The sequence below is a fragment of the Pituophis catenifer genome, unplaced genomic scaffold (genome assembly GCF_029215685.1).
Source record: "Pituophis catenifer annectens isolate HBS135680 unplaced genomic scaffold, rPitCat1.0.hap2 SCAF_3, whole genome shotgun sequence".
Taxonomy (NCBI): domain Eukaryota; kingdom Metazoa; phylum Chordata; class Lepidosauria; order Squamata; family Colubridae; genus Pituophis; species Pituophis catenifer.
Window position 1 is genome coordinate 155,511,775 of NW_027256883.1, and position 24,223 is coordinate 155,535,997.

Sequence of the window (24,223 nt, forward strand, 5' to 3'; positions counted from 1 at the left end):
TGCCAAGCTTTAAAATAGACTCCAAAGCCATATCTGGGATACAATGAATGCCAGCAATTTGAAATGAAAAGCTGAAACATAATGGCAAAATAAGTTACCTGCCATTGGCTGTTAGAAGGCCAGTAGAATGCCTTTGTAGTTCTGGACAAAGAGACTCTTTCCGCTACAAATATTTATGGTATATTAACGATGACTCCATTGCTGGATGAATAGGAAACATATTTCCTTTTATTATCAAATGTATCTAAAAGACAAAGAACAGACATAAAAGTATAAATACCATTTTCCTAATACTGATAGACAATACTGCCTGGCAACTATACCACTCAGAAGTAATTACTAAAGCAAATTTGAATGTGTTGTTGAGTGGGATTGGATTATTGAAGAATGAAAGAAGAATAAAGAATTAGTTGATAGTTGGTCTGTTTCCACTGTATTAATTGACTTCTGCAATTTCAGAAGCTTCCAAGTAAAAATATGCTGTATACTAACAGGAATGTTTAATTAAGGGGACTTAGCAGTTTTAAGACTCTTTCATAGCAGTTGTGGAAAAAATATTTTGGAAATATTTCCAGGTTTCAGGATGTAAATAAATTCAGTTGTTTCATCTATTTGACTCAGTTTAAAAACAAAAACAAAAAACACTAATCACTGAAAACGAATATGGCATAGAAAATTATCTAATATTATCAACTGAGCTGAAATAAACGTAATTTTCATCAATATACTTGGCATTTTGGTGTGGAATACAAGGAAGATCAAAGTGTGTGATCAATTGTTGACTTATTGTAGTTTATGAGGATTGCATTAAATAAACTTCTTTTCCTGAGAGGAAAAGGAATTTTATCCAGTTACTGACAAAATAAAGCATGGATGTTAGTATATTTTTCTTCATATAATGTTCTTCATATAATATTTTTATATAATGGACAGTTCCAGTTAAAGGCTATATTTTCTCTTTCTATTTCACATGGTTTCTAGAATTTTCAGCTCTGTGGTGGTACAATGGTTAGAATGCAGCTAATTCTGCTGATTGCCAGCTGTGTGTGATTTGGCAGTTTGAATCTCACCAGCCTCAAGGTTGACTCAGCCTTCCATCCTTCCGAGGTCGATAAAATGAGCACCCAGATTGTTGGGGGCAATATGCTGACTCTGTAAACCACTTAGAGAGGGCTGTAAAGCACTGTGATGCGATATATACCCTGTTTCCCCCCAAAAAAGACATCCCCTGATAATAAGTCCAATCGGGCTTTTGAGCACATGGCAATAAGGCCAAGCACTTATTTCAGGGTTCAAAAACATATAAGACAGAGTCTTATTTTTGGGGAAACATGGTAAGCCTAATTGCTATTGCTATTAAGTATGATGGGAAAAAATTAAGGCATCCCTAGACAGAGATCATAAAATAAAAGAGGCGGCAATAAACAGGATAAATAATTGAAGGTAGCGGAAATATACAGCATAATTATTTGCTTAAAATCAAATGTTCTAAGGTTCATAAAAGAAAATACCGAGTTTTTTTTAAAGGCATCAGGGAATAATACTGTGATTTTTATTGTAAGAGTAATTTTAGTCTGAGAAGTGACTCAAATATATTTGGTGTGCATTGATTTTAAGGTGCTTTTTCATTTTACTGTTGTATCCAGTAATATTGGCATACTTGTGCTGTGTCTGTTAATCATAAGGATTCCTAAGGGCTTCAAAATCTTTTAGAGTAGCTTACTACACCAAAATACTTTGAGAAATTTTTCCCCCATGCATCCATCAAATTCCCCCTCTGTGCCAGTATTCAGAAGTATTTTGCTCTGAAGAAATGTTAGTATGAATTGAGGAATTTATGCAAGACTTCTTGATGCAACAAAACAGCTGCTGTGCATAAACAAAACACCATAAATAATTAAGTAAATTGTTTTGCAGTGACACTGCTGAAAGATGATGACGTGGATTAACATGAACTAACTTGTTAGATTATTTACAGTTCCTTGGCACTGATGGACTAGATAATCAATGAGCTTTTCTGTTCTGTGTTTGTCAGAGAGATGGAACCTGAATCATCTTCAAGTCTAATCATTGAGAAAATGGAAGGTCCATGCCATATCTTGCCCCCTCCATTACTGTAGTCTCAGCCTTCTCTGGTGAAACTGGAAGGTTTAAAAGATTATTGTAGTTGCCTTCAATTGGACACAGTTATATTCCACATAATCAGCAACCCTGATTCTGCAGTTCCTCCCCATTCCCTGAGAGTCAGGCCGCTGCATGACTTTTTTCCAGCATAAATGGGTAGCAAAATCCCATTCAAGAGTGGAAACATCTCAAAGAAAAACCTACTCCAAGAGTCCTTTCTTACATGCGTTGCTTGTGTGATGTACATAAAAAGGGATATGGCTTCTATTGTGCAGTTGTGACTGGCTTTTTTTGACCCGTGGATACCCCTGGGAATTGCTACACGTTTTGAGTTTCAGAAATGACATTGCCACTCCTATAGCTAGTTTCCTTGTTGAAATGTATCTTCAATTTACCTTATGTATTTTCTGTGCAGAAAGTTACCCTGGAATTCTATATTGACATCCATGCTCACTCCACTATGACAAATGGCTTTATGTACGGGAATGTTTTTGAAGATGAAGAAAGATTTCACAGACAGATTATTTTCCCGAAGCTGCTCTGTCAGAATGCTGAAGACTTCTCCTTCGTAAGAAACATTTCTTTTACTGCATGCCTTTATATATATATATATATATATATATATATATATATATATATATATATATATATATATATGTGTGTGTGTGTGTGTGTGTGTGTGTGTGTGTGTGTGTGTGTGTGTGTGTGTGTATTAATAGTAGTAAATAGGATCTAGTCACAAAACTCCAGAAATCTAACATGAAATAGAAATTAATTATTTATTTATTTATTTATTTATTTATTTATTTATTTATTTATTTATTTATTTATTTTTATTCAATTTGTATCCCGCCCTTCTCCTAGTGGACTCAGGGTGGTGCACAGCCAGAACTAAAACACATACCAATACAAACTTAAAAATTTTTAAAGGAATTATATAACTGTGGCCCAAAATTTAAAAGATTGAAACTAAAACCCATTTGACAATTTAAAAGGCTAAAAAAGGCTTTTAGCCTTTTTTATTAGCCAAATATTTTAACAGTTAGATCTTTTGCCAGAGCAGACGAAGATTTACATGATGATTTACAATGACAATTACCACATAATAACCGATAATATAATTGTTAATAATCATAATAATCATAATAATCTGTGACATAAATTCTTGAACAGTACAACTACTTTAAAGGCAGGGTGACTTCACAAAGGATTTTCAAGAGAATGGTAGAAAATGCCTATTGTACTTTTAAGATTATACTGAATGTGTTTCAAGGTCGCTGCTGAAGTTATTAATAAAGGTTCAGTGGAAGGTTTCCCCATTACGTTCCAAATGTCTTTGGACTACAACTTGAAGAATGACCCATAAAAAGTTCACGGGAGAAAAGAAATCCTTTTTCCAATTTCTGAAGCTTAGGTAACCATAGCTTTTTGTAGTTTAAAGTGTGGTATATTCTCCTGAATTTTATTCTGATCCATCTTTTACATGCAGGTAGAATAAGGCAGCTCACTTTGGAGACATAATAGGAAAGGGATACACCAGGAGTGGGTTCTACTTAACTTTACTACTGATTCACAATGGGATCGCATGCGCAGATCGCCGATGACAACATTCAGGGCGGTGGGTGGGGCCTCCCGCCGGTTTTACACCCGGGTCTTATGAACCGGTCCAAACCGGGGGCAACCCACCACTGGGATACACCCTAAGCTATTCCCCATGATTTACTTTTCTGGGCCAGTTTGGCAGAAAGGTAGTTGGTTATATCTCCATAAAACTGTGGCCCTTTTTCTTATTGGTTACTTGTGTGCTTTTGTACCCTGAAATAACATTTCAAATAATAAAATAAAATAATGCATAGATTTCCCCAGATCATTTACCTGGCAATTCGTTGATTTTACTGGACTGCAATCTTGTATGATTTTCAGTTCTTTTTCGTAAGGTGTCAGAAAAAAGAAAAATCTCGGACATTTTCTCTAAAAGAATTTTTTTCTAAGGAATGAAGGTTCAGCTTTAAGCTAAACAAAGTGCCATGTTCAAAGGTGTTAAATATTATCTTTGAATAGCAGATGTCTGGGACAAACAACTGGGGAATGCTAATACCTTTCCCTGCCCCTTTCTAGAGACATAAGATGGCAAGTCTGGAAATAGCACAATGGATTAAATGGATCTTTGGCTTGATATAACAAGGCAGCCCTTCCACAAGCACAAAAATAGGTCTTTTCATGCAAGCAATTTTCATTTTCTATATTGTATGACATTTCTTCCCAATTATATTAAACAATAGTAATTTCTTCCCCTACTATGAATTTCATATCCCTTGATACTTTACTTTTATGATGATGGGAGTCTAGCCAGCAAGCATTACCAGTTGATATTTCAACTGGTGATTCGTATTTAATTATATATTATTCCAGTCACAGCCCATGTTGTAATCACCTATGGTAAAGATTTAAGGGCCTGAGGAAGAAAGAAAGGAAGCTAAAAGGCCTTTCGGCCTTTTGCTTCGCTGAAAGAAATAATTAAAAAAGCAGCTGAGTCTGCATATTAGAAGCAAAGCAATCAGCAAAGACCATTTGTCTACTGGCAGTAATACTAGCTGGACTTTTCTTTCTTATCAAAGAGTACTAGAGAAAATTGTTTGCCTCTCATGGGTTCATTTAATACAAATTTGCAAACAAATTTTGCATTATAGACTTGAGGAAATTGGCATGGGTTTCTTTATCATGGTTAGATACGTATTTCCAGGAAAGTTAGAGGATCAAGGGATCAATTAAATACTTTGTTTCCAGGATTGCTAATTGTAGTCCTAATGCAGGGGAAAGTAGGCACAGTTGTAATAGATATTAAATTAAATTTAAAAAGTTTGATTTGCCTTAAATTCTGGGCTTGCTTTCCAGCATTTTCTTTGCAATATTATCTGGTTCAGATAGTGTTGCCTATTGTATATGCTCATTCATTTGTCAAAATAAGGATGATATATCCAATTATTTAATAAGAACAATATTTGCATTTTCTTTTTTCCAAGAAAACAAGCTGCAATCAGGACTGACCCAGAAGCAACATTGAGACAAGTATAAGATCCCATTGATAGCATCTCTGAAATTATTGTTCTCAAAGTATCTGCTAAGTCTGATTGAGTTAAGGGACAAAAAGCAGCGAGAAAAATTTGAAATGAAGTCCCCTTTACACTTCAGTTCATAACACCATTTAGCATGCAGACTAGTTTCCCCTTTGATGTACAATATTCATACCATTAATAATGAATGAGTATTTTTTTAACGCAAGATGCTTGCACTAAGTCTGCTGTGCTACTGATATATTGGTGGCAGAATGGGATTCACCAGCATTATTTTCACTTTTCTGGATTTTGCTTGTTGGGAGTGAGCATAGGGTGGGTGGGATTTTTTTGTTTGTTTGTTTTTTTGTTTTTTGTTTTTGTTTTTTTTGCAGCACCCCTGCCTGCATGAAGATCAACTAAAGACCAAAGTTTAGGTTAATTTGTTTAAGAAACACCCGCCTGGAGATATTTTGTTTGAGTATTTAATTGGACTCAGAATAAGCATAAATCTATGCATGTGTGAGGAGTTTATTCTCACTGATGAAGTGTTACTCTGAAAATATGATTACACGATGGCTAACTTCTCTCCTTGTGCTCCTTAAATTCATACCTTGCTGCTGCCTTGTAATGATTCTTATGAAGGCAGGAGTATTTTTTCAATCATGACACTCACACAAATTGCAGTTAAAAAATAAATATTTTGCCTGGGAATGTCTTCTACAGAACAGAAACTGCAGACTTTCTGGTTTTATTTCTGCACCTCCAGTTAACAAATTCCACTCAGAACTGGTAGTTTACTATATAACATCTATTTCTGCAGCTAATGAGGAAAATGAAACCGCATTTATTAAGGTGGGATCAAACAGCTATTTGTGAACTGTCAGATGTAAATGCCTTATTCTCTAATGTGTAAATAATGTATATATGGAACATCAGGGGTTAACTTATTCTTTGGACTTTAATGTATTCATAATTTACCACTCCCATTCCTGGCTCCACCCCTTGTATATATAAGGAGCCATCCTCCCCATTTTCCTTGCTTCTATTTTGAATATTCAGCGAATATAGAATGCCTATTATGATTAAAGAGAAATATATTTAAATCTCTAACTTCTATTATCTTTATTGAGTCTGATCCTGAAAATATTGCAACAAGCTGGTAGCAGAGGATGGTTAATTGACTCAATAAGTAATTAAAAATGTCCAAGAAAGATAGGCCCAACACCAGGGCCTACAGCAAAGAAATAGAAACTGATCAAGAGATGATCAACGAATCCACTAATGCGATTTCGAGAGAATCCGAAGAATACACCACTGAAGAAGAAGAACTGATGAGTGAAAATAACGACCAGGAAGAAATTGAGATAGAAAATAACGAACTCAGGTCAGAGATATTAAAGATACTAAAAAGCCAAAAGAATGATGAAAGCCTCATCGCGGACCTCCAGGAGATGCTGAGGAACAGCGGAGCAGCGAGAGAGAAAAACGTCATTAAAGAAAAACCCAAAGATCAAAAAACTGTGAGTGAAATGACTACTGAGAAAATAGTTGTAAAAAAGAAAAGATGTGACATCGCGCGAAATTTTGAATGGCAGCCATCTTGGTTTCAACGAACTTCAAAAGAGAGTGAAGCAGAGCCAATCAAAACGCTCAGTTCAAAATTTCTGGCGCGAAAAACGCTATCAGACGAAGAAAGTGAAAAAGAAGTCTCAAACTCTTCAGATGAACCAAAATCAGAAAGTGAAGACGATTTAACAAAGTCTCAAGTAAAGTCAGCAATGAAAACGCTTTTTGCTGCTTTTGGGCCAAGATTGAAAATTTCCAAGACATCAACGAAGAAGCAAGAAATCAAACCGACAACTCAAGACCTGCACGCTCCCATCCTGACTTCGAAAACGACGACACCCGAGCCCAGAGAGCCATGCCGATTCCGTCCTACACCGCAGACAGAATCGAGTGCCAGCGCACACAAGAGAAAGAGAAGAACCGTCGCCATCACCAAAGCCCCAAAAACCGAGCCAGAGACCGACTCATCTGAAGAGGAGCGGATCGAGAGAGCTGAAATGGAGAGAACCTTCCACAACGGCGCCAAAGAAGAAATGAGCAACGCGCATGTGCAAAACTACGTAGACGGCCCCGAAAGACTTGAACTGGCCAGAGAACCGCGCAGACTCGTTACAAGCATCCCAATGCCGTTCTGTAATTTCCTGCACTTGAGAGACCACGGACTGCCTCAGGTTGTAAGTAATGGACAAAATAATGTGGGGAACTTACCCAGTGACTTCCCAAAACTTAGAGTTGATGGCATTAATTTACAAGAGTGGTACCAACAGCTTCAGGTTATTTTCATGAAAGAAAATTTACTATTCTTTATAACTAGTCCTCCAAGAAGACCTTGGACTTTAAAAATAGATTGTTTACATCATAGAGCATTTTTCATAATAATTTCTAGCGTGTCTCCTGCAATGTATCATAGCATCAAACCAAACCTAACTGTATCAGAAATAATTCAATGCATGTTTAATCTATTTCACAGCGATAGCGTAGCCACGACCACAAGAATGTCTAAGGATTTCTTTTCTTCTAGAGTGAAACCAGGGGTTTCTATAAGTGAGCATTTGATAAATCTAAACAAAATAAGAGCTGAGCTGCAATTGAGGGGGGAAGTGATTTCAGATCAAACAATGAAAAGTGTTATTATCAATTCACTTGATCCATCATGGGATAGCTTTATGTCACACTTAGATACCATTAATTTGGGATATTTATCAATAGAAAGTCTATCTAACAAATTGATAGCAGAAGACAATTCAAGAAAAAATCGTTCCAGTAACCAAACAGAACACAAATCTTTTAGGAAAGTAGTCTTTCAAGATAAATATAATAAGGCCTTTAGATGCCACAATTGTGGATCCAGGGAACACAGTAGAAGAGACTGTCCCAAAGTCCCAAGGGAGAGACATAGGCCAGAATATAGGAGCAAATACAATTACAGACAATCTTCCACAGATAGACACAAATATAGAAGTCCACCAAATTACAGAGAAAGTAGAGGGGGTAGAGAAAATTCAAAAGAGAGAAAATCTGGGTCACTAAATGGGCTAAATAAACAAGACAGCACCAGAACACAACAAGATGAGAACAATAATTGGCTTATTGATTCTGGTGCAACAAATCACACCACTAACAACAAAAGTATATTATCTTCATTTACAGAAGATAAGTTTGTGATAAAGGTAGCTAATCAAGAAAAGGTTCAAGTATTAGGCAGAGGAAATGTGACCTTGCCTGGTTTAGGGAAAATAGAGGGGGTATTATTAATCCCAGAAATACCTCACAACATACTGAGTGCTATAAAACTAAGCAGAGAATCTGACATCAATATAGTTTTCTCAAAGGGGAAAGCAACTATAGAAAAGAACAAAACAAATGTAGGTACTGTGATGATAAAAGGGGGTCTACCCTATCTGATAACCAAAGAAAGATGGTTACATAACATTGATTCAAATATGGAAGATTGTATTGAAGCAGATGATGAAAATGTCAGTAACAGTGACAATGATGAAAGTAAAATAACTCATGATAACAAAAATACACACAATGAGAAGAAACCAAAAATAGGTAAACCAATTCATGATGAGTGTGCTCACATCTTACATAGGAAGTTAGGACATGCAAGCTTTCCCGTAGTACAAAAAATGACTGAACACGCAGAAGGTGTCAAAATAAAAAATTGTGAAAATTATTTGGAATGCTCAGTATGTAAATCCACCAAACTAAAAACCAGTCCCAGACCAAAAAAATCTAACAGATCAACTAACAATATTTTTGATTTGGTACATATGGACTTAGTTGGTCCATTAACTCCATCAATTACCTATAGAAAACGTTACTTCCTAACAATAGTGGATGATTACAGTCGCTATGGTTTTGTTTACACATTAAAGCACAAGGATGAAACCTTTCAGAAATTTAAGGAATTCTACAAACGCATAGAAACACAGCATAATATCAGAATAAAACAAATTATGACAGATAGGGGATGTGAATTCATGTCTAAAGAATTCTCCCAATGGTTAAAGGATAGAGGGATGCTACATTTCACGTCCAATCCATTTTCTGCATTTCAAAATGGAATTGCAGAGAGAAAGAATTCCACACTACAAACCATGATTAGATGCACATTAGAGGATGCTGGTTTAGGCAAACAATTTTGGTCAGAAGCCTTACATTATTCAAATTACACTCAAAATAGAACATGGTCCAGTATTGTGAATAAGACACCATATGAGGTGATGTACAATAGAAAACCCAAATTAGCACACATGCACATATTTGGAGTTACTGCAGACGTACACATACCTAAACAATTGAGGAGAAAGGGAGAAAACGTATCCAGGAGATTAAGATTCATGGGATACGAAACTGGAACCAAAGGGTACAGATTCATTGATAATAATAACAAATTTATAGTATCCAGAACAGCTGTGTTCCATGAGCAGGCCAATTGGTCTAAATTGCACCTTAATGAAATATTTCCTAATAAAAGCAAAGATAATATATCTTGCGAGGAAGGAACAACAGAAAATCAAAATATTAACAAAAGTAAGAACAAAACCAAAACTTGGACAAATAGTCAGCATAAAATAAAGACAGACACATTAACAAAAAAGGAAGCCAGATATTTGCATGACAACCATAGCAAACCTGAAAGAAATATTAGAAACAATAGAAACCAAATACCAAATAAATACAAAGATTACATAATGCATATGGATGGAGAACAAATAACACCTAATACATATGAGGAAGTATTGAAACTTCCCCGTGAAGAAAGAGAAAAATGGGAACTAGCTATGGAAAAAGAGATGGAAAGTTTACAAGGATTAAATGTATTCACACCTGCGATCGCACCTAAGGATAAAACAATTATAGGTACCAGGTGGATTTATAAAATTAAGAATTTGGAAGGAGGTAATACCTTATACAAGGCCAGACTAGTTGCACAAGGTTATGCACAAAAATATCCAGAAGACTATACTGACACTTATTCACCAACAGTGAGAACAGAGAGTGTCAAAACAGCTCTTGTAGTAGCATCTGCACTCAATCTGGACGTGTTTCAATATGACATACAGACTGCATACTTACACGCAAAATTAGATAAGGAAATATATGTAAGAGCACCACACAGTCAATACACTAATAAGAACGAAATCTGGTTATTAAATAAGAGTCTGTACGGATTGAAGCAATCTGGCAAAAGATGGTACGATTGTTTGGTAAAAGTACTTAAAACCATGGATTTCAACGCCACCACTGCTGATAACTGTTTCTTTGTAAAAAAGAGTAATGATCATATTGAATTTGTATTAATTTATGTGGATGATATTTTATATATTGGAAAGCATAAAGAGAGCAGGGAAATCTTTGTAAATAAGTTAAACGAACATTTCTCATTGAAATCACTAGGTAGAGTGAATAAATACCTTGGTGTACAAATTAACAAAACTAAAAGGGGATTCAAACTTACTCAGAAAGATAAAATCATTGAACTCCTAAACAAATGTAACTTAAATAATGCCAAAACATGTGACACACCTATGCAAACTGATTTTCTTAGAAACACTGATGAATCTTCCCCTGAGTTTAAAGACAACACATTTTACAGATCAGTTATAGGTTCACTCCTTTATATATCTAATTGGACTAGGCCAGATATTGCATTACCTCTCAATTTATTGTCAAGATATGTTAGCAAACCAACCTTGTATCATTGGGAAGCTGTCAAAAGAATTTTAAGATATCTGAAAAGTACATTAGATTTTTGTTTAATATTGGAACCAAATAATGACAAAGAACCAAAAATTACTTGTTATGCTGATGCAGATTGGGCTGGTGATACATCATGCAGAAAGAGTACCTCTGGTTATGTTTTTCTATTGAACGATTGTCCAGTTTACTGGTATACTGGTAAACAAGAACTGGTAGCCACTTCTACCACAGAAGCGGAATATGTTTGCTTGTCTAAAGCTGCAAATAACCTTGTATGGTTCAATGATTTGATCACAGATGTTTGGAAGAAACCTACTTTACCATTTATTATGCATGAAGACAATAAAGCGGCCATTGAAATATCTAGATCCGATGCAATTGGACAAAGGTCCAGGCATATTGATATAAAATTTAAGCACGTGAGACAACTATCTCAAGACGGATTCATCAAAGCAATACATTGTGATACTTCTGAACAATTAGCTGATATATTAACAAAACCCTTACCTGCTAAACAACACAAATATTTAACTTCTAAATTATATGTATTATATTGTCCTGAATCTGAATGTAACTGGTGTTGTATAACGAACCGGCATTTAGAGGGGGATTTGTCAGATGTAAATGCCTTATTCTCTAATGTGTAAATAATGTATATATGGAACATCAGGGGTTAACTTATTCTTTGGACTTTAATGTATTCATAATTTACCACTCCCATTCCTGGCTCCACCCCTTGTATATATAAGGAGCCATCCTCCCCATTTTCCTTGCTTCTATTTTGAATATTCAGCGAATATAGAATGCCTATTATGATTAAAGAGAAATATATTTAAATCTCTAACTTCTATTATCTTTATTGAGTCTGATCCTGAAAATATTGCAACATGAACATTTCAGGTTTCTTCCCTGTAAATTTGGACTAATGACTAATGTGCAAAATAGTTCTATTGTTATGTTCTTCCCTCAAATATCAGAGCTCTGATATTTGAACTAAGCATAGCATCATGCTTATTTAGATGAAGTTGCTTTCACAGGATAAATATGTTTGGTATTAAATAATAATGAATCCTATAATGCAAGTTAGAACTTAAATCTCCACAAATGGCATTAGTAAATTAGTCAGATCAGATTATGAAATGTTTCTCAGAAAATTTCTGTTTTCTCATCTTCTGAAGGAATATCATGATTACATGATTAAAATAGAAATGTATGGTATTGATTTAAGGCTAATTCCCTCCCATTAACATTAGAATTAGAAAAATCTGCTGGACACTCTCCTGTAGTCATTTAAAGTTTCATGTGATTTAATTTCCATAACTGGTCTATTAACAAGAATCAATGGATAGTTAAGACATACAAGAGACTAATTCATATCCTGGGCATTAGCTCCAGTTTCTGGCATAAGATGGAAGATTATTGGGATGTAGTAAGTTAAGATTCAGGCAGAGTGTCTGATAATAGACCTGAATTCAAGCCTGTCAAATAAGAGGTCCCTGAATAGGGATCTTGAGGAAATGCAGCTTCTAAGGTTTCTAATGAACTGATCACTTTGCTGTATCATCCAGCAGGCATGAAGCAAAGAGGAAATAAAAGGCAGAAAATGTACTTGGTTCCAGGTCAGAAAACTGATTTATACCTTATTTATGCTCCTAAAACTTGAGGCTTCTTTTACTAATGTGTATTAGTAATTACCGTATTTTTTGGTGTATAAGACACACCTTCCCCCCCCAAAAGGGGTGAAAATTTAGGTGTGTCTTACACACCGAATGTAGCCCCGCCCATCCACTGGCCCCCACCCTTTGGCCTCTGCCTCGCAGCAGTTACCTCCTTGCAAGCAAACAGCAAGAAAAAACAGCTCCTTTCAGCTTCAGCACAGCCTAATTAGCACAAGTTGATTAGATCATCCTCCCGACTTTTAGCTGATTTGCTCTCAGCTGTTTTGCGCAGGGCTCTGCTGCTTGCTGCAAAGAGGTAAATTGCTGGAACAGATTTTTTTCCTTTGTGCTAATCAAGCTATGCTGAAAACAAAAATGAAAGTAAAGCAGGCTGTTTGCTGTTTGCTGCAACGAGGCAAAATTGCTCAGACGCAGAGGCAGAGGGAGATTTCTTTTTCTTCTTTTCCTCACTAAAAAAGATAGGTGCGTTCTATACTCCGGTGCATCTTATACTCTGAAAAATATGGTAGTAAAATTGCCATTGAAAATGGCCAAGACACTGAAATGAGTACATTCTGTTGTTAAATGCCATATTATGTGGGATCAGTCATCCATTAGTTCCTTGCCCATTTCACAGCTCATCTCAAAATCTAGGTGCTCAGCTTTTACAGTCCTGTAGAATGGCCCAGGAACATCTGTACAACCTGCCACTGACTGTGGCCATCAATTGATTTCTTTTTCTTCCTCTGATAACCCCTCAGTCTGAGTTGAAGTTGGTGGCAGCCGAGGAATAGAGGTTTTCAGTTGTGATGTCCCAACTTAGGAATTGGTTCTCCTGGGACATTAAACTGGGACATTAGACCATTTAAAGATATTTGATAAAATAGTGGCAGAGGCAGTAGAAAGAAGAGGAGATTAGGAGAAAAAAATATGTTTACAAAATGCCGCTTGATTACAAACTTGTCCATTTTATCAATAGCATTAATAAAAGTAATAAAAGTGAAGATTTCAGATTTGAAAAGACCTCTTTTTTATTCTCTGTAGGACCAGGCTGAACCCAAGGGAGACGTCAAACGTGTCATAAGTCATGAGTCCCTGCACACCCACAGGAGATCTAAGCAGTGGTGGGATTCAACTAATTTAACAACCGGTTCTCTGCCCTTATGATTTCTTCCAAGAACCAGTTCACCAAACTGCTCAGAAAGTTAACAACCGGTTTGCACTGGCTGAATCCCACCACTGGATCTAAGTCCAGCCCACCTTGAATGCCTTCTTAATTTCCATTCATTTCCCTTGACCATTAGTAGCTCAGATTCTTGTAGAGAGCTTAAGCTTGCAATAAATCTTTATACTCATTTGAATTGCCTGAATCTCCTGATTTCCCTGGGGTGTGACATTCTCTTCCTCAATCTTTGTTCCTAGGCAGATATTTTACCTTTTTCAGGTTGCCACAGTGTTTATTTTGCTCCTATACATGCACATATGAATGTGTGACATAATTTATGTATGCCCCTTTAGTCCCCCCTTCCAAATGATAGGATAAATGTCAGTTTTGGAAAAGGACAAAAGAACAATTTCTTCGTAAGGTTCCAATCAAAATTTGTTTATCTACATTTTTGACGAAGTCCAACATATATTTCAACCTCCCCAAACTCCTCCACATATAACTGTAATGACAGAAAAAGGGAAATTATTAACTATCAGTATACCTCCTAGGATTTTTTTGTATAAAGGGGTAACAAATTGCATTACAAATTAACAGACCATATAAGGAATAGTTATATAATTATTTATAAATAATTAAATCTAAATTAAATCTATCAATTCAATTACTATATCAGTGGTGGGTTGCTATCGGTTCGCCCCGGGTTCAGGCATACCAGTAGCGGTGGCGGTGGAAGGCCCCACCCATCTGCCTGGATGTCATCAAATATGATCTAGGCATGCGCAGAAGCTTCTGTGCATGTGCAGAAGTGGCGCAAGTGTGAGCAAGTGAACTGGTAGCAAAGGTAAGTGAAACCCACCCCCGTACCATATATATATAGTTCTCTCTCTCCCCTGGCTCAAGCTGATGAAGGGAGGAGAACTTGTGGCTCAGAGGTTAATACAACTGCCTAACATGCAGGCAGCCCAAGTTCGAATCCAAGTAAGGGTATGGCTAGCTGATGAGAGCTAAATATCTTGAAATAGATCTATACTAGCCTCCCTTTATTTCTTTATCAGCAAAATATAAATTTGATATAAAATAAATAAATAAATAAATAAATAATTTTATTTCTATACCGCCCTTCTCCCGAAGGACTCAGGGCGGTGTACAGCCTATTTAAAACACAAAAACACAACAACAATTTAAAATTTAAAATCATTAAATAATTAGGCTCCAATTAAAATCCCAGAAATTTAAAATACCCCAATTTAAAACGTTATGTTAATAGTTATGTAAATGGTTTGTCATGAATGCGACTGCTTGAGGGTTCCTGGATTGGAGCTGAAAAGCAAAAGGGATGCAGTACGCTCCCTCAACAAGTATTTAGTCAGCCACCAGTTGTGCAAGTTCTCCCACTTAAAAAGATGAGAGAGGTCTGTAATTGTTATCATAGGTAGACCTCAACTATGAGAGACAAAATGAGAAAACAAATCCAGACAATCACATTGTCTGATTTGGAAAGAATTTATTTGCAAATTATGGTGGAAAATAAGTATTTGGTCAATATCAAAAGTTCATCTCAACACTTTGTTATATATCTTTGTTGGCAATGACAGAGGTCAAACGTTTTCTGTAAGTCTTCACAATGTTGGCACACATTGTTGCTGGTATGTTGGCCCATTCCTCCATGCAGATCTCCTCTAGAGCAGTGATGTTTTGGGGCTGTCGCTGGGCAACACAGACTTTCAACTCCCTCCAAAGGTTTTCTATGGGGTTGAGATCTGGAGATTGGCTAGGCCACTCCAGGACCTTGAAATGCTTCTTATGAAGCCACTCCTTCGTTGCTCGGGCAGTGTGTTTGGGATCATTGTCATGCTGAAAGACCCAGCCACGTTTCATCTTCAATGCCCTTGGTGATGGAAGGAGGTTTGCACTCAAAATCTCACGATACATGGCCCCATTCATTCTTTCCTTTACACGGATCAGTCGTCCTGGTCCCTTTGCAGAGAAACAGCCCCAAAGCATGATGTTGCCACCCCCATGCTTCACAGTAGGTATGTTGTTCTTTGGATGCAACTCAGCATTCTCTCTCCTCCAAACACGAGGAGTTGTGTTTCTACCAAACAGTTCTACTTTGGTTTCATCTGACCATATGACATTCTCCCAATTCTCCTCTGGATCATCAAATGCTTTTTAGCAAACTTCAGACGGGCCCGGACATGTACTGGCTTAAGCAGGGGGACACGTCTGGCACTGCAGGATCTGAGTCCCTGGCGGCGTAGTGTGTTACTGATGGTAGCCTTTGTTACGTTGGTCCCAGCTCTCTGCAGGTCATTCACTAGGTCCCCCAGTGTGGTTCTGGGAGTTTTGCTCACTGTTCTTGTGATCATTTTGACCCCACGGGGTGAGATCTTGCGTGGAGCCCCAGATCGAGGGAGATTATCAGTGGTCTTGTATGTCTTCCATTTTCTAATTATTGCTCCCACAGTTGATTTCTTCACACCAAGCTGCTTGCCTATTGCAGATTCAGTCTTCCCAGCCTGGTGCAGGTCTACAATTTTGTTTCTGGTGTCCTTCGACAGCTCTTTGATCTTCACCATAGTGGAGTTTGGAGTGTGACTGTTTGAGGTTGTGGACAGGTGTCTTTTATACTGATAACAAGTTCAAACAGGTGCCATTAATACAGGTAATGAGTGGAGGACAGAGGAGCCTCTTAAAGAAGTTACAGGTCTGTGAGAGCCAGAAATCTTGCTTGTTTATAGGTGACCAAATACTTATTTTCCACCATAATTTGCAAATAAATTCTTTCCAAATCAGACAATTTGATTGTCTGGATTTGTTTTCTCATTTTGTCTCTCATAGTTGAGGTCTACCTATGATGACATTTACAGGCCTCTCTCATCTTTTTAAGTGGGAGAACTTGCACAATTGGTGGCTGACTAAATACTTTTTTGCCCACTGTATTTAGTATATATACACACATTTAGTTTACCTCCAAGAGCCTTGGTGGCGCAGCAGACTAAAGCACTGTTAAGTAACACCAGCTGCTGGCAATTACTGCAATTTCAAATCTCACCAGGCTCAAGGTTGACTCAGCCTTCCATACTTTCGAAGTAGGTAAAATGAGGACCCGGTTTGTGGGGGCAATAAGTTGACTTTGTATAAAAAAGAACACCGCTTGGTGTGGGGGGCAAAGCCCTACTAAGCAGGTATATACAAAAGTATGAAGGCTATTGCTTAACGCACTGTAAGCCGCCCTGAGTCTCCGGAGAAGGACGGCATATAAATCGAACCAATAAATAAATAAATAAATAAATAAATAAATAAATAAATAAATAAATAAATAAATAAATAAATAAATAAATAAATAAATAAATAAATAAATAAATAAATAAATAAATAAATAAATAAATAAATAAATCTATCTCTAAACCTCAGTCATTGTAGAAGTGAGACATTCACCTTTTAATTCAAAGGCCAAAAATCACCCAAAAGCTCTATCCTGAAGATATCACAACACAACTACTGCATATATTTTTTTACTTTTGATTTTTAATTTGGTAGTACAAGATAAAAAGCATTAAATAATGTAAAAAATCTCTGCAAAAATGCAATAAATGGATGTAAAAAAAGAGGGGGAGAGGGGAGAAAACGAAAAATATTACCAACAATGCCTTTCTTACCATGTATCTCTTCTATTTATTTTTCTTATTGGCTTTCTATTACAATTTCTTCAGCTCTTCACTTCTCAGGTTTCACTAGATTTCTTTCCTTTCATAATAAAAAACCAGAATTCCCTTGCAGGGCCCCAAGGGATGAGCTATGATAGTGCTTAGAACGCCTTAGTTCTAAGGACTATTACTAGAGCTAAAAGGAAACAGGATTTCATCTACTTTGAGTTAACCTGTAAGATACTATGAGTTTTCAGGCAAGAAACTATGAAACTAATTGAAGGCTAAAAATCCAGATATTTCTAGCTAAGCAGGTATTTCTGAATTACAATCTCTCCGCTTATCACGGTCTGCCATGCACTGATATACATTGGTTCCTTTGAAGGCCTAATTCCAAGAGACGGGATAAGTTTTGTGCTAAACAAAAAAAATCTGTATTCTTGTTTTCTCAGGCTCTGATTCCTGACAATGGAATGAAGCAGCATATGGCCTTGTCTGAAAAGACATTTGGCCTCAAGGGAATTTGATAGGAAGAGAAGTCTTTTATTGCATTGTCAATAGTTCACCTGTATTCTAGAAAAAGAGTTTTCTCTGCCTCGGTGTTGTTATTTCTTCACAGTATGATCCAAAGCCACTTCTGCTTTGGAGGAGCACACTATATTGGTTCAGTGTAGAAGGAGAAAAAAATAGATTAAATGGGACCGTCATGACATACTTATCGAAACCCTGGAGCCTCTTTTAATAATTAGATGCAATTTAGAAAATGCATATTGTTTAAAACATCTCTCAAATTCTAGTAAAGAAAATCTTTTCTAGACTATCGAGCAGAGCAAGGAAACAGGAAGCACTTGAGAGCTAAAAATCAGTATGTTAAAGAACCATGCCTTCATTCCCTATAAAAGATCTCTGAGCAGTGATACGACTTCAGAATTCTTTCTTTGCACAGATACCTTATTTCTTTAATACTAAGAATTTACATGATTCTTGGAGTCTTAGAGCACTCAGGTATCATAATTACTGAACTGGAAACAATAGAGCAGCAATTAAATATGCAGGAGTACAAAACATCAAAGTGTTTCCTAAAACATTTATCCCTTTTATGAAGGTCAGCTTGAAATAACACCTAATACTTTTATTGAATGCATGGCAAGATTGAGATAAAAATGCATAGCATTTTTGGTGTCTTTCCAATCTTATCAATTTGCTTCTGTATACACAGACCTAATTAAAAATAAAATATGACAATTCTTTGAATATGTACGTAAAAACCTATAAACAATATAGAAAGTGTCAACAATTGTAAGAGTTATAACATTCTTCTCCTTAGAACCCAATCTTAAAACTTAATTAAGGGAGGTGATGTATACCTGTAATTGCATGTTCAAAGAAGTACATATGGTACATTGGGTCACAATGCTAGAGGAAAATGGCTTAACTTCCTGGTTTCTATGTTCCCAGTGAATATCTCCTACAAATTATTATTTATTTTACTAAGTAAAATGTTTACACACAACTTTATCAACATTCTTGCAAGGAAACTGGTTTCAGTTTATTTGTTCATGTTTTTAAGATGCAACTTTAAGAAAAAAAAACTGCAGGGCTCCTCAGATGTGTTCACAATTGCATCACAAAATTGGTGCCTTATTCGGAGTTTATGAAATTGGGAAGAGTAAAACAAAAGAACTAATAAAAACATTTACATACATGGAAGACTTAATGCATTTCATGTTAAATCTCTATCAGATGTACTATACAAGAAGTATTTGTGAAATTCTTGGCACTTAAGCAAGTTAACAGTTGACAGAAATGTGATTTGGCTTATAGAATTTACCTAACTTCCTAGTGGGGGGGAAACCCCTCCCAATGCAGAAATCCAGTTTCATCCACTCTCATCTTTTTCTTACTAGTCAAGCACTTCCTTCAATCGAGATGCTGTTAAGGCAGGAACAGGACGTCGCTTCCTTGGTGGCCTACTGGATGACACTTCTTACTGCTATACACTGGAAGTCTCATTTTACAGCTACATAGTTGGAGGAACCAGTTCTACAGTCCCATATTCAGAAGAAACATGTATCCTTTAAAGAAATTTCTCTTTGCTCTGACAAGATCTGGAAATTGAAGGTAAACCAAATTCTTAATAATTAGTGTTTGTAATGACTCTGTCTTAGGAAACGGATTAATGGAGTGACAGTGACTTAGAAAAGTTATTAAATAGAATAGAGAATAGAAATCTTTATTGGCCAAGTGTGATTGGACACACAAGGAATTTGTCTTTGGTGTATATGCTCTCAGTGTGCATACTGTAAGGAGAATAAAATACATTCATCAAGAATAAAAAGATACAACACTTAGTGATAGTCAAGGTTACTAATAAGTTATCAAATCGCACTAGGAAACAAATAAAAACAATATAAATTGAGAGATATAAATGACATGGTTATAATCATAAGTGGGAGATAGGTAATAGGAAGAATGAGAAGAAGAATAGTAATACAGTCTTAGTAAATTATTTGACAGTGTTGTAGGAATTAGTTGTTAAGCAGAGTGATGGCATTCGGGAAAAAACTGTCCTTGTGTCTAGTTGTTCTGGTGTGCAGTGCCCTATAGCATGGTTTTGAGGGTAGATGCTGAAACAATTTATGTCCAGGATATGAGGGGTCTGTAGATATTTTCACAGCCCTCTTTTTGACTCGTGCAGTATACAGATCCTCAATGGATAAATTTATAAATGAGGTTTCTCATGGAAACATTTTTTCTACACGGAACTTCATCTCTAAAAGGTGCTTCTGGGAGGGTTCACCTACTAAACCAGGAAGATTTTACCTTTATGATGTCTGGCTCTTTCTGCCCTCTCAACCCTTTGTGGCTCTTTGTGCAATGTGGCTCCCAAATCTACTGAGAAGCTTTTCAGGAGACCTACATGTGGATTAAAGAGAGGGAGACAGAGAAAGAGGACAGGAAATCTTCTTATTAGGAACTGCCTTAAGTTATCCTTATATATAAGATTAATAAACTGTTCTTATATCCTTTGGGACAATATATTGTGGAAACAAATTTATCCCCCATCTGCTCATTCTTCATACAAGCAGAATGATCTAAATGTATACCACATTGTGTGACAAGTGGTAAATTTGTAATCTCTTAAATCTCTTCTGAGCCTTGGCCAAAGTTGCTAAGAAACAATTTTAGTCTGTGGGAGAAAATGCTAATGAGTATTCCAGAAAGGCTATCCTTCTTTTGGTTATGTTCTCTTTTTGTCTCTTTCTTGGAAAAAAAATATATCGTTATTTTCTCCCCCTTTGAGGGATGAGAGCAGATTGGCCTCTTTATGTCCATGCAGGCTCAACTTATACAGATGTAACTACTTCCCTCTTGCTTCATCCACTATCACTATCAGACAGCCAGAGCAGAGAATAAAATGTAGATAGGAATTATTATATTTTGTAGTGATGTTCAGAACGGCTGAGGCCGCAATTTAATTTCCATAGACATAGTTGATCTGCTATTCCAAAACTATCACAAGCTGATTTGAACAGATGGATATGGAAAATATAAGCTTAATAATCCATATATTAATGCCGAGAAAGGTATTTTACCAGTCTCTAGTGTCCATTTCTTCTTGCTAAGAAGAAAATTCTCATTTTTTCCTGAACTGCAGTATGATAATCATGTTTGAAAAACACTGTTCATGAAATCAACTATTTTGGTTAACTCTGATAAACTGGCAGTATATAGGCAGAAATAACAAGGCTGGCCATTTATTTGGTCCTCCTAGCTGTCATTAAAAGGCAAGGAGGCTGTCACAGCTGTCTTTTTTTAAAAAAAAGTCCTTCAGATTAAATCGAAATTGGGGGGTGGGGAAATCCAGGTGGTGCCATATTTATTGTGTTGGGAGTGGGACAAACTTACCTACTTCAACACCAGTGTCTTCCATCTTGTTATTGTTTCCTTATTTTTGATGATGCATTACAGGTAGTCCTTGGCTTACGACCACAACTGAGCCCAAACTTTGTTGTTAAGTGAGATATTCATTAAGTGAGTTTTGCCCCATTTTATGAACTTTCTTGCCACAATTGTTAAATGAATCACTATAGTTGATTCAGTTAGTAATATGATTGTTACATGAATCTGGCTTTCCCATTACCTTTGCTTGTCAGAAGATCGCAAAAGGTGATCACATGATCCCAGAACACTGCAACGGTCATAAATATGTGTCAGTTGCCAAGCGTTTGAATTTGGTTATATGACTTTGGGGACACTGCAACAGTCATAAGTATGAAAAACAGGCATAAGTTACTTTTTTTCAGGGCCATTGTAACTTTGAATGGTCCCTAAACGAACTGTTGTAAGTCGAGGACTACCTATAGTTGTGATCGAGTGGGCAGTCTCACTAATCATTCTCTCATTCCAAAAAATCCTCCTTTCAGACTGGATCATTATGGACAGCCACAGAGACTGCATATTCAGCACAGTCAGTCTCTCCAGAACTACCGTAGAGTCTTGATCTGAATAAAATATTGGCCCCATCTCTTTCTTTGGAAAACGTCTGCAACCCTTTCCTTTGTTTAATTTCTTGCTGTAAAGAGATCTTTTCTCATGGCAAAGAATTGGATCCAGTTGTTCCCAATCCTGAAACCATAGCTGGAACCACACCAGGTCTCTCCATCTGTCACTTGAATTAAGGATTTCACAAGAAACCTGGCCTTATCTTGACCCTATCATTTACCCATGGTAAATAGGTGTGCTGACAGTACTATAACTTCGTACGTATTTTAAAGCAAAACAGGAGAACATATTGTATGAAATGGAAAAGGGATTTTTATCTGGTTCAGGTATTGTACTGAATCAATATGGATGATAAATAGATAGATAAATCTCTCTAATTCTCTCTCTCTCTCTCTCTCTCTCTCTCTCTCTCTCTCTCTCTCTCTCTCTCTCTCTCTCTCTCTCTCTTCCTTTGTGAAATTTACTAATTTACTCAAGAGACCCCTTAAAGTCTCTAATTCTGCTTTCCCATTCACAAGAAATTACAGGTAGTGATACCCTACCATGCTTTGCAAAGAGATATATAGCATAAAGGGACATTGCTTGACATTTTAAAGTTGCTTTGATAAGAAGTTGAAAAATATAAGAAATCTCAATAAAGTATTTGATTTTCTTTTTCTGGTACAAGAAAAACAATTTTCTCTTTCTATATGCATTTCTCTCTCTTTTTTTATTCTTTTACGTGGGAACAAATTAGAAGAAAACTAAGCAGACGGAACTGATCGGTGAACTCTTGGGTGTTGAAAGAATAATATAAACGCTGTTAAATCTACTGTTAAAGTAATTCTTTAGTAAATGTTAAATTCCTATTAGTAACACCCTCTACCCTTTAGTGTAAATGAAAGGGCAATGTTCATCTAAAAGGCAATGAGTTACGTGCAGGACTTTAAAGAGAGTAGCTGTCTACAGAAATGGCCTGTATTAACAACAATAGCAGAATAACCATGTCAGATTGAAGATTTAGTTTGCCAACTGGCTGAAAAAGGGCTCATTCCATTGAAACACTTGTAGATAAAAAAGGAAGGAAAGTAATGTTTTGACTGATATGTGGGGTACAAATCAGGGGTGGGTTCCACTTACCTTTACTACCAGTTCGCAACAGGAAACTTCTGCACATGTGCAGATCATCCATGATGATGTCGGGGAAACTTCTGAACATGTGCAGATCATCCATGATGATGTCCGGGTGGGTGGGCGGAGCTTCCCACTGCTTTTACTACCAGTTCGCAAGAACCGGGCTGAACCGGGAGCAACCCACCACTGGTACAAATGAAGAAATGATGCATGCCATTCTTTTTTGTTTGTTTGGGGTTTGGAGTATGCGTTCTGGGTTCTGCTGTTTCATCATTTTGGATGTTAAAGCAGAAGATGAGGCTCCATATTGTAAATCAGAGTGCACATTTACAGATTACAGGCTAATAATAGAGAAACAAACATTCCCCAAGAATTTGATTGGCATCAATGCTCATAAGATTTGAATCACTTGACAGTGAGATGGTGGCCTATAAGTTTAATCAATAAATAATCAATAAATAAGGTTTATGAAACAGCTGGCTATTCCAGAATTCCTGATTCTGGAAATCAGGAATTCTGGAAGTCCACAGGTTGTAAAGTTGCGATAGTTGCCTGCCCTTGCTCTCTGGCCTACCTTTTACATTGAGATTCATCCTACTTTTTTTCACTTTGTCCCTTCTGTTGAGACAGAACATCATGGTTTGGTTCCATTTTCAAAGTTTCCTTGGAAGACAGCATTTCTTCAGCCCAGGGCCAGAGCAATTGTGAATCTTGAAAACCATCAATATTTTTCTTGACATGATAAATGGCCTGCCAATAAGCTAAGGCAGCTGCCAGCTCTGTCTGAGAAATGCACTTTCAGCCTCAGTTTGTCCGTGCTTGGCTTATTGATGTGCCTGCTGACTTTAAACATTTAAGCTGGACAAACTTAAAAAGTCTTCTGAATTATTTCCATGTGATGAAGATTTGGTGGCAAGCATTCATTGCATCCTAATACTCACACTGAGTTTTGTAAAACAAGCCCCTCAAAAAATTATCCTGCCTGGGCTGGGATTTATTGAAGAGGAATTCCAATGGAAATGACAAATCCAAGTATATTTTACCCGCATAAAATATCTTGATCTAGTAATGTTTGTGGAGTATGTTGCAGGATTATCATAATTGCTTCTCCCTCTAGGTAAAATGCAAGATTTGTAAGGGAGTTTAGTGAGACCCAATTTAGTCCTTTTAGTA

General features: G+C 36.6%; 1 protein-coding gene across 1 annotated transcript in view; it reads left to right on the plus strand.

Moving 5' to 3' along the window:
• Positions 1-24,223, plus strand: part of BEND5 (BEN domain containing 5) — an 840,737-nt gene that overhangs the window by 736,016 nt on the left and 80,498 nt on the right. Inside the window, exons 10-11 of the mRNA XM_070939557.1 lie at positions 2,540-2,692; positions 19,339-19,501. Coding sequence (XP_070795658.1) covers positions 2,540-2,692; positions 19,339-19,501 — 316 coding nt within the window. The remainder of the gene's footprint in view (positions 1-2,539; positions 2,693-19,338; positions 19,502-24,223) is intronic.